Genomic DNA, 18,792 nt, shown 5'->3' with positions numbered 1-18,792 from the left:
TGTTCCAGAGAAGGAATTTAAGTAGTCTTTTAGAAGATTTACTCATTTTTTGTTCGAGACAAACCTGTATGTGCTGTGTATATACATACATATACATCTATGTGAGGTATAAAAGGCAGTGAAGTTCAAACAGTAACAGATGGAGTTACTAAAACAGATTTTAATTCCACTTGCTATTGTGTTACATTTGACTCTGGTGTTAAAAAAGTTCTGGAATGTTTTTTCTCTAGATCTGTGTTTTCTGTATAGACATTTTATATGTGTGTGTATGTAAATTTTTCCTTGAGCTCTCTATATAAATTTACTATGATTTTTTAAATAGATGTATTATTCGTAATTCTCCTCTTAATAAGTCACCTACAGTGGAAATGAACATGATGATGATATTTGAGAGAAATTTCAAGAGAGTCCTGTCAAAATATCAGAAAAAGATGTTTTGATTTACATTTTACTGCTGGTGTCACCACTTGCTATTCAGCACTTTTTCAGTAGTATTGAAATATAAATTGCCCTTTTTTGTTTTCATTATTGACTTTTTTTGATTTTAAAGAACAGGATGATCTTGATCTAAACATGCTTGTCATTTTCATAATTGAGGAAAGTTATAGCCAAAGTACATATGTAAATACCGAATAACTGAAAGATTCAAAACAAATATTAACCCGTGAACCCCGTATAGTAAAAATTCAGTTGGTGACACCTTCTAGGCTCAAGAGACTTTTAAGGTCAGGGGTGTCTTTGATGTATCAGGAGTCCTCCATTGTCATCCTGGTTCTGCCATGATCTTCTGATTTGTGACTCAGGGGTTAGTGGTTTAATTTAAACGATCTTTAAGGCTTCCTCCATCTCTATTAGTAAGGGACATTCTCCAGTGGTGTGCTAATGTTTAACGACCAGTTCTGGCGGTAACGAGAAAGCCCTGATGGTCGCATTGCCTATTTCCACGGTGTAAATATTCCCACCGTGGCTGATTTCAGGCTGCCAACGTGGTGTCACTGAACTCAGAAGTGGGACACAGTGGCAGAAACCAGCTCTCTTCTGTGGGAGAACAGCTGTGGAGTTCTGACCCAATAATCCATTTAGGGCCTCAATTATCCAGTCTATCTGTTCACATTAATCATGCCAACCAAATATTTTGAGCTCTGTGAATGCAATCTTATCCTCCAGGAGAAGGTGTGGTCTGTCAAGTATGCATTTCCAAACATTCATTTGCTGACTTCAAAGCCCCCCGGGGCTGACATTATTGTGATAGCACACCCTGTGTCCCACTCCTGCCACCCTTGCCGAAGTCCCCATGAATGCCCACCTGGAGATGGTGGTCTCCAGATGCGAGTCTACCATGTCTGTTCTTCATGCCGCAGCCAAAGTGTTCTGTTTCATTTTACTTTTATGTGTACATGTGTGTATGTATTTGCTGTAAACCAGGAATAGCCATTCCTCTGCTGGGGGCCAGAATCCTCCTTGGCCCCCACCACTTCCAGTTCTCTCCATAACTGGGTCTGCTTCTGGTACCTTATCTCCTACCACTCTCTGTCTCTCACTTAGTACCACACTCCAGTTCCACCTTCTTTCTGTTCTTCAAATATGCCAACCTCACTTGGAGCCTTGGGGCCTTTGCCTGACTGTTTCCTCTGCCTGAAGCTCTGTCCCATCACTTCAGTGCAGAGCTATTTCCTTCTCATCGGCCAGGCATCAACTCCTCAGAGTAACCTTTATGGCCTCTTCAATCTACAGTAGCCCCCTCTCCTCCAAAGACAATGTTTCGAACCACCGTTTCCTTCATAGATAGTATGTACCCTTATCTGAAATTATTTCATTTGTTTTCATTTGTTATCGTCTCCCTGCTCTTCATTCACCTTCCATTAGACTGTAAGCTCTATAAGAGCAAGGACCCTTTCCATTGCTTTAGCCAGAGCTTGGAACAGTATCGACTACATAGTAGGTGTTCATTACATATACTTGAAGAAAGAAAGGAAGGAGGTCTTTTTGCTTTGGATTAGTAAAGAACAAAAAGAAAGGGGAATTGTTCATAGTAATGATATGTCTTATTGAAAAACTCAGGTTACCATGTTTACCGTATATAACATTTGTACCGTATATAACAACTCGTAATCATCCATCCATTTTACCAATGATATGTATCAAGTGCCAACGACATAGAAATGGAAGATGCAAGAAGAAATCAGAAAGAAATACTGCCCTCTAAAGGGCTTATAAACTAAACAGTTCACAAATTTCTCCTCTGTGTAATTGATGACCCCATAATTAATTAATAATATTAATTATGTATGACATTTACGTTATGATATGATTGTGATATTTGATTTATGGTATGGTCATAATTATCCCATAATTATTATAGTATTAAATATGATTATTATATAATAATTAGTTAGCTGTATGACTTAGATAAGGACCTTAGTCATTCTAGTTTAAAGTTTTATCACCTTTATGCTGGACAAAATAGGCCAGTGTTAAATTAGCACCTGGCCCCTTTAGTCCCTTGACACTTGCACCAGTCGGGGGTCTTTAAACAATGGCAACTAACCTGGCTATCTTAGGGGGAAAAGGAATTTGTGGAAGGGATGCGCAGAATTAAGAGGAAAGTGACCACCAGGCCCAGCTGGGCAGAATCCAAGCAAAGTGAGCTGGCCAGAAAGTCCCACCTGGGGCCAAGGCTGGCTGGACGGAAGGTGCCACTGCCTCTGCTGCTGTGTCCTGGAAGCCGGCCCTGGCACCAGTGGCATCCCCACAACCAGAGGTCACTGCTTCAATCATTGTGAACAAAAAGAATTCTGCTTCTTGGTAGCCCTTGTTCCATGTCAAAATCTCAAGCAGGGGCAACCGGTGGGCCACTCTTAGGTCATGTGACTGTGCTCTGACTACCGCAGGGAGGACAGACTTTTCAGCTTCCACAGCAGGACGGTGGACCCAGCCTTCCACACGACCCCCAGTGGCAGTTTCCTCAAGCACAGGAGGGCATCAGGGGTTAGGCAGCCAGAAGTTGGACAGATACCCACTTGAGTATTCAATACTCTGTTCAAAATATTTTGCCCCAATCTCACCATGAAGAAATCTCCAGTTTTTTCCTATCCCAACTGGACTTGCAAATGCTCATACTTGAGATAATTTGCAGAAGAAAATAAATATTTCTGTTCTTTGATAAAGAGGCCAAGAGAGAAACTTAGGAGAGTAAATATGGAAATTAACAAATAATAAGATTAAGAAGGGGTTAAAGCCCCAAGAATAGAACTATAGATTAAGTAGAGTTACGAGCTGACAGGAAAAGAAAGCATAAACAGGAAGGGAGATGACCGGCTCTAAGGAGGCCCGCAAGTACGACCCTGGAGCTGCCTCGCGTTCCCGTCAGTCTCCCCTGTTACACAAGCTTCACTTATTTCCTTTTCCTTTGTGGTCAGAGTGCTTCCCACTGAACACTTCTCCAGGAGAAACGGCAATAGGGATCTGGGAGAATGTCAGGCAGGCCCCTTGGTTCCTTGATCGCTCACAGCCAGGTGGCAGACAAGCCTCCCATCACCGCATCATCAGACCTTTGACTGGGTTTCGGTCCCTGCCTCTGGGGCCGCTGTGTATCTTTGAATCAGCTGGCCGGTGGCTCAAAGCATCTTTGGCTGCGGGGCTCCACTCCCTTCCTCTCTGAGTGATTCCCCACCCTGGCCGGTGCTCAAGGTGGGGTCCATAGCCTCCATCAACCCCATATCACAGCTGCCGCCACAGCCAGAGACCTTCTGCCCCTTAGTGTTCCTGGTTACCAGCCTAGCAATCCTGCTAGTTATTGACAAGAGGACTGTAGCTTCCAGCAGCTTCTAAGCTGCTCTTGAGTCCGGATCCTCTTAGATCTCCCCAGCCATGGACCCCTCTCTCTCCTCGGTGCAGCTCCCTCCCTGGGTGCCCTGTGGGCTGGGAGCAGATCAACCCCTCCACTTGCTGATGTAGCTGATGCTTTGTGTAGACACCCAGGGGACACGGTTAGCTGCGTCAGGGGTGAAAAGGCTGAGACCAAAAGAGAACCTATAAGCAGTTTCACTCCCACGTGCAGCCATTGCCCTCCCATCGTGGACATACAGGACGTTGCTAAGAGGGAGCATTGGGAAGGCGGGAAGGGCTAGGGAGCAAGGTGGGTGCTCCGGGGCTGTGGTCTCTACCCACAGTCCAACCTGCTGTCTGTGATGAGAGCCGCCGCTCGCCCCCAGGGGGGCATCACCTATTCCAGGTCACTGCTGAGAGCCCTACTTTTCAAAATCGTTGCATTTTCAGGTTGCTGGAATAGGTAGGACTTGAAGATCACAGTTCTCTCAACCCCCAAATAGCCGGGGTCCCCCATCCGGCACGCAGACCACACTCAGGCAATGACTTTTCCATGGGCCTAGTGCATGAAGTGCCTCTTGCCCATTGCAGGAGGCCAAGGTCCACATTAATGCCTGTCTTTACCAGCACCTAGCTCCCCCGCTAGTCTGGAAATGTTTAAGGACAGAAATCTCGACCCATGAGTCTGAAACTCCAGAGCCCAACACTTTTTTTTTTTTTTAACATCTTTATCGGAGTATAATTCCTTTACAATGTCGTGTTAGTTTCTGCTGTATAACAAAGTGAATCAGCTATACGTATACATATATCCCCATATCCCCTCCCTCTTTCGTCTCCCTCCCACCCTCCCTATCCCACCCCTCTAGGTGGTCACAGAGCACCGAGCTGATCTCCCTGTGCTATGCGGCTGCTTCCCACTAGCTATCGGTTTTACATTTGGTAGTGTATGTATGTCCATGTCACTCTCTCACTTCGTCCCAGCTTACCCTTCTCCCTCCCCGTGTCCTCAAGTCCAGTCTCTACGTCTGTGTCTTTATTCCTGTCCTGCCCCTAGGTTCATCAGGGGCATCACCATTTTTTTTTTTTTTTAGATTCCATACATATGTGTTAGCATACGGTATTTGTTTTTCTGACTTACTTCGCTCTGTATGACAGACTCTAGGTCCATCCACGTCTCAACAAATGACTCAATTTCGTTTCTTTTTATGGCTGAGTAATATTCCATTGTATATATGTGCCACATCTTCTTTACCCATTCATCTGTCGATGGACACTTAGGTTGCTTCCATGTCCTGGCTACTGTAAATAGAGCTGCAGTGAACATTGTGGTACATGACTCTTTTTGAATTATGGTTTTCTCAGGGTATATGCCCAGTAGTGGGATTACTGGGTCATATGGTAGTTCTATTTTTAGTTTTTTAAGGAACCTCCATACTGTTCTCCATAGTGGCTGTATCAATTTACATTCCCACCAACAGTGCAAGAGGGTTCCCTTCTCTCCACACCCTCTCCAGCATTGTGACACTCTTGTTTAAGTGTTTGTTGAACGGTTTTGATCCTCTCTTCAGCCGAGGGGGGTCCACACTCACCTGTTTCACGCTGGCTCCTAAGGTGAGGAATCCACAGAAGGCGGGGCCTTCCGGCTTTCAGCTCTGCAGAAGCTGAGCCTGCCAGACTGTGATGCCCTCCTGCACGCCCCGTGCTGGGAACGGGTCAGCCGCTTCCCCCACGGCTGTGCTGTGTGTAAAACTGGACCAGCGTCCAGTCCCTCCCAGCTGTAACTTTGTGACTGGCAGCCTGAGGTCCTGCTGAGATCAGTACCCCGTCGTCCTCATCCCAGCACTTCCTCCTTCATCGTCACTTTTGCTGGACCTATTTTTCTCTCTGCCCTTGGGAGCAGTGACTGGATTAAATAGGCCTTGTCCCTGGAGGGCTCCCCAGCCAGCAGCCCCCCTCCCAGCAACGATGCCCTGGAGGTGGGGCTGTGGAAAGGGGCCGGGCAGGAGCACCGCAGTGATGCCAGGGGCTGTTGCTTTCTGAGCATCTGTTAGGTGCGTCTCCAGCCTCTGTGCCATCAGCTCAGCCATCCAGGGATCCTTGAAGTTTGTACAGTGCTTTGTAGGGTTCAAACTACTTTCACGTGCATAATGCAAACTTGACGTCCAAGCATTTAGATCGGTAAAATATTTCAAGGTTTGACAACGACATTTTAAAGGGATTTGTTACTTTACGAAAGCATTCAATACAGATTTGCCTTGGATAACTAACACATTTTAAATTTCTCAGTCCACACAAATATGGTACTCTACTATATTTGCAGGAACTCAGTTGCAGAAGGAAGATACAGATACAGAATAAACAGGGAGAGACTGAAGGAAGATACAGTTAATAAGGGCTGAGGGACTTCCCTTGGTGGTCCAGGGGTTAAGAATCTGTCTTGCAATGCGGGGGACTCTGGTTGGATCCCTGGTCAGGGAATTAAAATCCCGCATGCCCCGGGGCAACTAAGCCCACCTGCTGCAAGGAAAGATCCCACGCACTGCAACTAAGACCTGATGCAGCCAATAAATAAATAAATAAACATTAAAAAAAAAAAAAGTGAGGGCTGGTAAATGAATCTTCCAGTCCTGGAACGTGTTATTTTTCTAATGCAGCAGAATTTGCTCTTCTTCCCTCCCTTTTCTTTAGAATGAGTTGCCATGGTTTTCATTTATTTGTCAATCCAGGAATAACGTTTTAATTTCAGAGGACACAGCTGGATCCTTTCTGTCACCTCCAGTCCCCAGTGTTTGTCAGACAAGAGTGTGTTTTCCAGCTCATCCTTCATTCCTCAAAACCCAGGGCCTGCATCTGAACCCCTGTGAGAATCGGCCTTTTTGTTGTCCGTATTGAGCAATACTTGTCACATGCAGGTCAGGTGTTCACCAGGAACAAAGCTAGAAGCCCAGATGCCAGTGTTGTGGGTGTCCCTTAAGTTTCTTTTTTTTTTTTTTTTTTTGGCTGCATCGGGTCTTAGTTGCGGCATGCGGGATCTTTTTTTTTTCAACTGCAGCACACGGGCTCTTCATTGCGACGTGCGGGCTCAGTAGTTGTGGCGCGCAGGCTTAGTTGCCCCGCGGCATGTGGGATCTTAGCTCCCCGACCAGGGATTGAACTCACGTCCCCTGCATTGGAAGGCAGATTCTTAACCACTGGACCGCCAGGGAAGTCCCTCCCTTAAGTTCTTGAGATAATGTCTCACCTGCCAGCAAGGCGGCCATGTTGGTCTGAGGGTGGGAAGCCCGCCATGCCCCTCCTTCATTGAGCAGAGGCTGGGATGGGGTACATGAAGCACTTCGCCTTAACCAACACGATTACTTTGACTTCACAAAGAATCCCTGTTCCAGATATTGTCCTTGTTCTGAAGTTCCAGGAAAGCAGGAATTCTGTCTTTCCCTCAGGGACCTTCCAGTAAGTAGGTAGTATTAGCATTGCTGGTGTTCCTTTTGAGAGCCATTTCTGCTGACATCTTCAAACCAAAAGTGCAAAGAGAGGAATGCAGTGGGTCACAATGAGGCTTTGGGGAAATGGTTATAACTCGTCGGCCTAGGAGACTTTGCGTATGATTTTAGAATGGAGAATGAAATATAAACTTAAGGCTTAGAAGAGGGTGGTAACCAAGAAAAACCTTTGCCAATGGTCTTGTAACAGCATATTTTAAGCATAGAGAGTCTAGAAGCAGAAATGAGGATACATACTAAATGGTTCATTGATATTCCAGTACAACACAATACAGTGCATGGTATGTTCAATGTGATACCCCTCATTAGCAGTCTTTTAGAGCACTCTGCAAAATTGCAGTGAGTGTCAAGCGTTGATCAATGTATTTCCACAGTATCTGCATCTGCATTTCTGATACAATACCTAAAGCGTTTATTTCTGATTTTCAATAAATAAACCTTTAGCATACCCCAGAAGAAGTAATCAAGGGGGTTCAAGTTATAAAATATATTCTCACTGTAGTCTCTGTTTTCTCTGGCAAGTTCAGAAGCTAAACATTGGCATCTCCATTGGACGTGGAGAAATAGTCCAGTGCAGTGAAGGGAGCACAAGATTTCCTGCTGCACAGAGTGGAAGCCAAAGCCTGGCCCAGCCCAGCCCTATAACCCCTATGTGGCCTTGGCAAGTAACTAATCCTCTTCCTGCCTCAGTGTTGTCATCTGTAAAATGGGGATGGTAACAGTCTCAACCTTATAGAATCATTCTGGCTATTGGCCATAGCATGACTAAAGTGCCTGACACTTGCCAGGCAGCCAAAAAAGGGGGTTATTACTGTGTTATAGAACTACAGTGCTTGCTTTCTCTTTAGCTCACATGCTGGTGACTTATTTTTAATCTTTTTTTAAACCTTCTTTTATTGAAGTATAGTTGATTTACATTTTAGGTGTACAGCAAAGTGATTCAGTTATATATATATATATGTATACATATATTCTTTTTCAGATTCTTTTCCATTATAGGTTATTACAAGATACTGAATATAGTTCCCTGTGCTATACAGTAGGTCCTTGCTGTTTATCTATTTTATATATAGTAGTGTATATCTGTTAATCCCAAACTCCTAAATTATCCCAGGTGACTTTTAATGTGTACCTAGTAGAGCTAACAACACATAAGACAGTTTCTCCAATGTTTGGCTCACTGAAATCAATCTCCTCCTACTTTTCAATCTCGTTCTGATGCGGAGAGAAATCCTTACAATCTTTACATTTTCTCAAGCCTGTCACCAATTAAGCATCAGCAGGGCTAGATTATATAAGAGTTTTTCCACTACGTAATATGGAAGAACTTGTCCAGAAGTGGAAATCAAGTGCAGGGAAACAGTTATAAGACCTCAAGGAAACCTAAACTTTCTAGGTTTCAGACTGGGCGTTTGTAATATGCTGAGCTTGGGTTATGTGGTTTCAAGGTTGCTTGTAGCCTAAATGCTATGTTTCTGTTTGCTCACTTGGCGAGCTTGGGGCTTGTCTCAGCAATTTGGTTTGTAAAGTTTTGAATTCATAGCTCACAGAATGATGAGCTGGAAGAGACATAGAGGCCACCCAGGGTAACATTCTGGTTTTACAGATGAGGAAACTGGGACTCAGAGAATAAGTCTTCCCCACCATCCTTATATCACATAGCTAGTTTTTGGCTGAACTAAAACCAGAACCCAGGTGTTCTGACTCCTAGATCAATGCTCTTTCCTTTATATCGCGTGGCCTCTTTCCTGCAAATGGTGTATCACATTTAAGAACCAAATATGAAAACAGCACAGCCAAGCTCTGACTGACTCTGACAACCTAATTGTTTACGGAATAACTACAAAATTACATAAGTCAAATTGATCTGACTGTTGAAAGGACTATTTGAAAGGTTTTCACACTTAAGTCTGTCTATCTTCTAGTCATCGAGAAAGACACATTATTGTTAGAATTTAGGGATAGCAAGAGGGTTATGTCTGGCATGCTCTCGGTCCCTTCATCTCGGGGCTTTGCATTTTAGAAGGCTTGGGAAGCTCTGGATTTCCCATCACCAAGTAGCTAGGATCGTATACTGTAACCTCAGAATCTAACACTTAATCTGCAGCTTCCCTGACTTTATATTACCCTGTGGTTAAACATGTTCATTCCTGATGAAATAAGGAAATGGTGTCATATTGACTAACCAAAGTCGCCATGGAACTCTGCTAATCATGAGCATGATCACGAGATGTATGTAGCATATGTGAGTAACCGAGAAATAACAAATCAAATCCAACTGCTTTGTTAGATGGCGGACGCATTACAAGTCGACGCGGTGAGGGAGTGGCGTCCTGTTAACCAGTCACCGTTCTGAGTGTCTGTCCTGCGGTTCTGGCTCAGACTAAAGTCCGGGGCTCTCCTTTCTCACCGGGCTCAGGCTGAGCCTTCCATGGAAGCCACTCTTTCTGACACTGGAGCAGAGAGAGGAGACTTGGGGTATTTCATCGGAAACAACTTTCAGTGAACAAGCCTGTGCAGCATTTATTCTAAGAATTCTGCTTGATTTGAGTTAATTTTGGTGAAAAGAATATACTTTCTGCACGAATTTGGAGGAACATCAGTTGTGAAAATTTATTTTTAAAAGAGTGGCTTTTTTTGTAAAAAGAGGACAAAAGACCATACATTTAGGTTGCTTATTTTTTGCCATTTTAGTGAGATACAAAACATTCAAGTCAGGTTCCTAAAAATTAAGAAAAGGAACCAGAAAGCATTCAATACTGAAAAAAAAATCTTAATGACACGTTATATTTTAGCTTCAGATTATGGTCCGTTGATATACAGAGGAAGAGAGGAATGAAACAAAAAGCACAAAACTAGGAGAGAAAAGGCTGAGAACCAGGCAAACAAACAAAAACAGAGAAAGATAGACAGTGAAAGGAAGAAAGATGAGAAAAACCAAAAGAGGATTAGAAGAGAGAATGATTTTTAGGGACTAGGGAGAAAGGACAATGGAGCTGGGTGGCTTTCCTAGCCAGCCCTTAAGCCCGGCTTGTCGCTGTTTTCATCATCTTTGACTGAAGTCTTAGTCTCCACCTAGACTATCAATTCCACCAGCACAAGAACTGCACTGGGTTTGGCTCTCTATTGTTTTCCCAGTGCCTAGCACAGACATAGTCAACACTGTAAGAATTAGTCAATGAATGGATGAACAAAGGAACAAGTGAAGAAAGAATGTGTAAGGAAAGAGTCCTGTGGCCCAACCAGCTGGGGCAGTGGTCCCCTGAGAACTGCCATTGTTTCCTCAAAAGCAAGAGACAGTGGGCTGGGCTGACCTGGCCCCCGCAACACCTACAAGAGCATTTCTTCAGAGGCAATTTCACCGTCTCACCCATGTTCTCTTTGCTAAGCATTAGAACACTGTTTTGTCTCTCTTTCTCTTGGAAACTTTCTGAAAGCTGATGTTTTCGCCAGCCCCACCTTGGGTATCACCATGTCTCCTGGTACCTTCTCACCCCAGGCCCAGCTGTCTGAGGTTCTCAAACCCTTCTGTTCCATCAGCCTCCCTGGAATCCCTGTCCTGATACAGACCAACTCTCCTCTCCTACAACGCTGCCTTCTTGGCTCTCCTGAGAGGAATCCCCTGTCTTTTAGCCCACTGGTGGCAGCGGCCGATCTTCCTACCCCCTCAGTATGAAGGGCCCCAGAAGAGGGTCAGCTGACTCAACTCCCCATCGCCAAGAAATCATCACATCTTCACCCTCATGTGAAAACCCATTCTTCAATCCTTTCCATCACTGTCTTCTAATACCCCCGGGTCACTCCTGTGTGTTCATCACAGATTTTAGCCCTCGGCTGCCTGCACCCTCCTTATCCACCCTGTCTACTGACCTCCTTCAGGATGAATTCACGGATTTCGTGCATGATTCATCCAAAAGATTCTCCTCTGCAAATTGTGATTTTTAAAATCTGTAGTAAAATATACATAACATAAAATTTTACCATTTTAACCACTGTACGTGTAGAGTTTTATGGCATTCAGTACATTCACGTTGTTATGCAGCCATCACCACCGTCCATCTCCAGAGATTTTTCATCTTCCCCAACTAAAACGCTGTACCCATGAGATACTAACTCCCCAAATTCCCTGATATTTTATCAGATTTCAGGCCCTCTCACTCTAGAATTTTTATTTCCTGAAGTTGTGCTGCCTTCAGAATTTCAAATATTATTCCACTTTCTGTCCAGTCTCTCCCTTCTTGCCAGGAGACCTGGATGCAGACAGGTCTGGGTTTCCCAGCTAAACTATCTGCCAGCCTCAGTTTCTTCATTTGTAAAATTCAGATATAGATAATACGGTAGATAATATAAATACTAAATAGATAAAGAGAACTGGAGTCCATTGGGTCGTCGAAAGGATTAAGTGCTTACAGCGGATTTAGCACAGGTCTGTGCTTCTCCATTCCTCCTACCGGTCAACACTAGTGTTCCTCACTCCAGCCACTGCTCTGCTGACGTTCCTAGCGTCCTGATACCTTTGTCTTTCTGAGGCCGGTTCCAGGGGACACACCATCTTGTATCAGTCCAACTCTCTGCCTCAACTCCACACCCACTTGGGCTGTTGGTGAACAGTGGTCTTTGCTGGAGTCATTACAAGGCACGGTCTCCCACTCTGCCCCTGCAAGCATTTAATGGGCCCCTATTTGGCTTCCTCTTCCCATTCCTCATGCCAGCCATTTCAGATCTTTCCTCTTCACTCCATCTCCCTACCCTGCCACTACTCCAGCAGTTATCGTTTATCTTCTATGTCTCCATAGATCAGAGTTCTTAAACTTTCGTGCACATAGGAATCATGCAGGTCCCCTAAGAGGTTCTAATTTCGTAAGAGGCAGTGGGGTTGAAATCTGCTATTTTAACAAGCAACCCCAGGGGATTTTGATATGCAGAGTGTCCAGTTCACTTTTTGTGGAGGGCTCTCCTAAGCCGCAAGCTCCTTGAGAGCAGACATTTTGTCTTACCTGATTTTCATCTCTAAATACCTGGGGATAGATATTGAAGGATTGATTGAATGAATGAATCTGGCTGTCACTCTGCACTTCAGCATAAGTTACCATTCTCCTTTGAAATGCTAATTGGCTACAGCTATTTAAATGCAGCTTAAATCTCTTTAATACGTTTTATCCTATCCTTTATCAGCCCTTTTCACTGCCATTGGGGGTAAGGGACTATAAAGAACGTGTTATTCTCTAACAACTACCAAAAAAAACCAAAAACCAATCCAAGGGCCAGATGAGGTTTAGGCAGAAGTGCAGAGATACATAGGTTGGGTCTTTCCCCTTTCCTCTTAGGGGAGGAACGTACTCTGCTGACTCATGTTCCAGGGATCAGCTAGGCAGACGTCTTTGTAGTCACTTCAGTGGACTTTTCTGGAGTGGAAAGAATCTTTTTTTTTTTTTTTTTTTTTTTTTACTATGTCATAATTTTTTTTTTTTCCACACACACACACTGTATTTTATTTTTACAAGAGATAAATCGACTGACACCAAGCATTGTACATGGATGACCACAACAAAAGCAACAATGATTGCAATTACCAAACATGAAACACACTCATACTATGTCATAGTATTGACATTCAGTCCAGTAATCCTCCACTGTAACAGCTCCTTTACTTTGCAGTGAAAATTGATTTGTATATTCTTTGCCTCTGAGTCCTTGTGGAATTTTTTTTTTTTTTTTTTTAATTCAGACAGAAAGTCACAAAAATTATACTCATCCTCATCAGTTCACTCAGTCCCATGTAATTAATTTTTTTTTTTCATCTTGATCTTTTGTTAGCACTTTTATGAGTTCATCAGTTTTTCATTAGAGTTCTGAAAATGCTTATTCATTCAGTTCAGCAGTACAGTCCGTTACCAGAAACCTGTACTTGTCAGAGTCTTTTCCATGTATTTCTTGAAGATGAAACCCTTTTATAGGAACATATTTGCAAAATATGTTGGAGTGGAAAGAATCTTAAGCAGGAAGGTCACTGCTAGGGATATTGGGAGAAGGTGACTTAGAGAAATGGGTAGAGATACAGACTGACATATCCAATCAGTGGTGGAAAGGCTCAGCTGCCTTCAAATCCTAACTCTGCCATTTTCTAGCTTGTGATGAGGGTAATTAAATGGTTGGGGCCGCTTGATTCCTCATCTGTAAAATGGGGACAGTGATTTACCTTGCAGGCTCTTTTGAGGATTGAAAGATGGGGTATAAGTAATTCACAGTGATTCTATGATGGTAGGCAATTAGGCAGAGTTTTCAAGAGAGGTGGGTATCTCTTTCACCATCTGTCTTTACCACAATGGAGGGGACACACACACACACACACACACACGTATGCACTCACACCCCTACACTCAGCCTGGAAAAACAGAAGTGGCACCAGCTATTGCCCTCTGGGGAAGTCTAACTCTAAAACCTCCCTCCTACTGTAATAAAATGTTTCCAAAGAGAGCAGACAGGGTAACCTAGGGCCATGCCCTTCCACTTCCCTCTTCCCTGAGCGGAGCTGGGAGCCTGTCTTGGGGAAGTGGGAGGTAAACCAGAATGGGTGGCTGGAGCTGAAACATTTCTTTTAGCATCTCCAGACCTTACCTCATCATTCATCAAGATTCACTGATCGCCCACAGCGTTCAGGGCGCCACTCTAAATGCTTTATCCGGGACCTCCCTGGGAGCCCCTACGAAGTTTGTTGCAATATTTAAGATCTTCCCCCAGCTCACGAAGACCAGCGTTGAACCTCCACTTCATTCCCACCCTCAACCTCTCCCCACCCCTGGCCAGAAAGAATACCTTTTGCTTTGGGTGCTAAGAAACTTTGATTTAAATGTTAATAATAATGAACACTTGTAAACGTTCTTTACAGAACTTCAGGCCCTCTTCCATATTTATTCCCTTGTTCCTGCACATGTATTTGCTTTTAGGAGAAGAATTTGGACTGGTTTCCTCGGATGCGAGCTATGTCCCTCGTTAGCAATGAAGGTGACAGTGAACAAAATGAGATTCGGAACCTGCAGGAGAAGTTGGAATCGACCATGAGTCTGGTCAAACAGCTGTCCGGTCAGCTGGCGGAGCTGAAGGAGCAGGTGAGTGCACTCGGGAGATGGAGCTGGGGGGATTGGGGCAGGAGGATGTGAAATCATTCACCACTGGGAGAGAGGGGTGGCTGGAGACTCCTGGGAGCAAGATTGTTATCCACGATGGATTGTAAATTCCAATAAAAAAAAAAAACCCACGTTGTGTTGTAAGAACCAAATCTCTGCAAGCAGAGGCTACTTCTACTTATCACACCTCCCCATCTTGTGCGACACGTCTACGGAACGGGGAAGGAAGGAGCAGATGCTGAAAGACAAGGACCTCTTTGGACTTTTTGATAGAAAATCGTATTATCTGCCATCATAGCCATTACTAAATTCATCAGAAAGGCAGATCGTCCTTAGTACCTGTCATTTCAATGCTACAATCAACCCCTTCATCGTGTAAAATTGTGAGCATTAGTAAAAATAATATCAAAAGTAACTGTGGTAGGTTTTAAAATGACTAAGGTGATGGCGATGATTATATGTGTGTGACAAGCAAGAGCTGCTTTAAAAGAACCACGGTTCCTCTTTCTTAACCACAGAGAGGGGTTTGCTCTGTATTCTCTGACTAGGGAAATTCACTTTAAAAAATATTTTCCCTTTTTTGATAAATATATTTTCTACGATGCTGGACAGACTATAGGTGCTTGGGAAATATTCACCCAACATTGTGTGTCCCACCAGCACTGAGAAAGAGTGAGAAAATCAGCTCAACGCCTTCTCTCTTTTCCCCCAGATGACAGAACAAAGGAAGAATAAGCAGAGACTGGGCTTTCTCGGATCAAACACACCCCATGTGAATCATCACATGCCACCACACTGATACCATGGGGGCAGCCGTGACTAGCCTTTCATCAGTGTACTGCCTGATCACTGAATAAAGAACTGAGATGGAGGGGAGTGAACAGTGCCTATTGTTGAAAAGTTAAAAACAACCAAGTGCCAAGATGTTGAGTGGTTTAGCTCCGAGAACAATTTCTAACTGTGTTTTCATGGTTGAGAAGACCAAACTTAAAATGCAGCCACTAAAAAGCACACATCACGCATTCTTAATGCAAAGAGAGGTCCCTTGCTCAAATGGACGGAGAAGGTAGGGGGAGGCGGGGTGGAAGGAGATGCAGGGCGGAGAGAACTACCTTTGGCTGAATCTATAAGAGTCCATTTTGTCTTAAATGCTGACTGCAACCTTTGTCATGATTGGTTGGAATTTCTTTCTTTTAATTATGGCATATAGGTCAGTGATACAGGAAGTCATATTTTGGTGGCTAAGTTTTACTAAGGGAAATAACTGAAAAGATTAAAAATGAGGGTTGCAAAGAAAAATGTTAATGCTTCCAAACCGTAGCTGTCACAGGCCAATTTCCTTATTTATAACCTGCAACACAATGGATTTACAGCTCTAGGAACTAGAGCTTTGGAGCTTATGCCCCTCGGGCTGACAACGCGACTGGAATGTGATTTCCCTCTCCCAGATTCAGAGGGGCTCTGTCAATATGGAGCACAAAAAGAGGTTTTCATAAAATGTGTTTAAAAACATGCTTAAAGTCATGTAGAGGCTAAGACTTTTAAAAGATTTGGGGACAAAAAAGCTGACAGTAAGCCCCAAAGACGTATGTATGCTATTAAAATACATTGAGATTAATAAATGAACATGCTTAAAGGTGATAGGAAATATTGAGAAACTTATGATGGTGGCATTGCTTTTTATAAATATGGAGTAAAAACTATTTGATTCATGTTTGCTGTGCTTACGAACTGAGTGGTTTCATTTATCCTATTCTTGCAGTTAGGAAAAAAATCCAAGAAACATATTGAATACTCAAGAAAATGCAGCATTTCAATTGCATATTTTAAACTGTATCAGTAAGAGCTCTTCAAAATGTAAAGAGATAATAACCTCTTCCTCAAATTGTTTGTGTGTTAAATTATGCAACCAGAATTTGTGGAGGGAGAAATTAACCTGCCATGCTTGTATTATTCTTAGCGATTATGCTTTTAGAATGTTAAGACAAAATTCAGATCATGAAAGTGTTAGGAGAACTGCCACGTGGCAAGAGAGCAGGCACGTGACACCAGACTCTTGGAGGTGCTCTGCAAGCTGACCTTTCCTGGTCGCTGCCCCCAAAAGAACAAAAAATTGCATTGTTAAACTCTCACGTTATTACCACCAAGGTTTAAGTTCAGGACAGCGTTTGCTATGACCATTTTTAAAGCTTTGGATTATTTTAATATACTTTAAGCTATTGGCTCCTAAAATTCTCAAATCATGGTCTGGGTAGATGATAAAGGATGCCTGAACCAATCCTTTTTCCACACACCCCGTTAAAATATAGACTTGGAGGAAAGCTGTTGAAACCCAAAGCAATGAATTTTTGAACTGAATCTGCTGGTACACCTTCCCCGCTCCTCCAAATACCTCCCCAAGTTAAGAATTCCTTACTCTGATCTGATAGTATTTTTCCTAACCAGTTGCTGAAGGATCGTGATCCAAAGATACTCAGAAACTGGGATATATATCTGTATGCAACACAGAAGTTTGAACCTAGGAGGCATTCAGTAAATGTATGAGAAATTCCACTGTCATTCTATCCTAATGCTTCATTGAAACTTTATATCATATATTTGATTTTTTAAAATGGCATCACCAAAACTGAAGTAGACCAAAGCAGCCATTTTTTTAAAAATCCAAGACCATTATTGTTATTAACAGTATTAGATGAAAAGTACCTTTTAAAGTATTTTAATTAGGCGGAGAGTTTCACAGGTAGGGAAAAGAAGAGAAAGGTGGGGAACACTGGCTATATTCCAATGTCAGAACTTATCCCTGTTTAGCACAAAGTAAAATTTTTCTGATGGATGTTCCAGCATCAAGAAAATAAGTTAATTTGTACAGATGAGAGCAACCTGCCTTTCAGATGAACTATCTAGTCTTTTCTTACACTTTTTTATAGAGAATGAGCCATTGGGTAGGTACTGCCATCAAAAAATGGCTTAACCTCCCCAGCCATTGTGGAGTGGCAGGTCACCGTGTCACAGTGTGTTTTCTCCTATGAGAAGTATTCAAAAGCGATTACAACTAACCAGACTCTTAATTAATCAAAATTGAAATATTTCTCAGTTGTTTCTCTTTCTTTGCTGCCTAAATACTTTAAGACTAAAAAGCAAAAAAAACAAAAGCAAACAAAAAAAGGCCGTTTCAAGGCTATGAAATTCATGATGGAGAAGATAATCACGGGGAAATTTGACATTTGCTATAAATTTATGTTTGTTTTGTATATGTTTGTTCATGCAACTGGAATATTTGACCTAGGCAAGTATCAATTAACATTCTCATATTTATATAGCAATATTAAAAGAAATATGATCATCTTTGATTTTGATGTTAAGGAAAATGTTTTACTATTTAGTTATTAAAACCCATATTGGTTTAAAAGTATAAGTTTCCGCTGAACATAATTTTTAATTTCAAAAGGATTTTATTCCCCTACATGTTCCATTCTGAGGTCCAAGAGTTTCATGCAAGTATGTTTTAAGACTATAATATTAAAAAATAAATTTTATACATGTAAAACATTTAAACTAACTTAAAAAAGTTAGACAGGGCTTATTTTCTTTCATACTGAAATTTTTCTGTTGGTGATGAGGATGCAGTTTCTAGTGGATTACTGATAAGTCAGGAAGATATTTCATTCAAGTCAGAACTAATTGTTTGCTTTTATTCTCAGCTCGCAACTCATTGTTTTGGCTGCTCTTTTTAGTTTATAGTTGTTTTATCAGAAGCAATCATGCAGTAGGGCCAACCCTCTACCCCGACACCCCAGGGCTGAGAATGAGCAGAGAGGCTGGGGATCTGGAGACTTGGGCAGGGAAGGTGCAGATTGGGACTTCGCTATGATTAGGAGAAAGGAGTAAAGGATAGATAATAGGATGAACAGGGCTTACCCTCCAGGGACCCAGTAGACTGGGATATAAGTAAGTAAACATTGCACAAGTATAATGATGTGACAGATTACAGGCTCAAGAGATAACCCTTAAACATGCAAAGAACAGGGCTTTGTGGGGAGTAGCCATAAGAGGTGTGTTCCCTCCAGCAGTTCTTAAATCTTTACAGAATAAGAAATCAGCATATTCTGACCCACAGACCTGTTCCAGGATGCCCTGACACATGATACAATGCAAAGAGGGGTGCAGCAGTCATCTTAAAAACAAGCACAGGTGCCTACAGGAACCAGGCAAGTGACTAAAATGCGTGCAAGTGTGAGGGGCACACTGTATGTAGGGAGGGGGAAGCCTGTGGAGAGCTTCTTTTTTTTTAAATTTATTTTAGTGAAGTATAGTTGATTTACAATGTTTGTGTTAAT

At 42.7% G+C, this 18,792-nt stretch overlaps 1 protein-coding gene across 2 annotated transcripts in view; it reads left to right on the top strand.

The window, feature by feature from the left end:
* Positions 1-15,326, top strand: part of ITPR2 (inositol 1,4,5-trisphosphate receptor type 2) — a 524,073-nt gene extending 508,747 nt beyond the window's left edge. For both annotated transcript variants that reach the window (XM_059935504.1, XM_059935506.1), the window contains 2 exons: positions 14,276-14,437; positions 15,168-15,326. In XM_059935504.1, the coding sequence (XP_059791487.1) occupies positions 14,276-14,437; positions 15,168-15,254 (249 nt within the window). In that variant the 3' untranslated portion in view covers positions 15,255-15,326. The remainder of the gene's footprint in view (positions 1-14,275; positions 14,438-15,167) is intronic.
* Positions 15,327-18,792: the final 3,466 nt, after the last annotated feature.

Source organism: Balaenoptera ricei, chromosome 10 (genome assembly GCF_028023285.1).
Source record: "Balaenoptera ricei isolate mBalRic1 chromosome 10, mBalRic1.hap2, whole genome shotgun sequence".
NCBI classification, from domain to species: domain Eukaryota; kingdom Metazoa; phylum Chordata; class Mammalia; order Artiodactyla; family Balaenopteridae; genus Balaenoptera; species Balaenoptera ricei.
The sequence above is the reverse complement of the archived record's forward strand: the minus strand, read 5'-3'. Positions and strand labels throughout refer to the sequence as shown.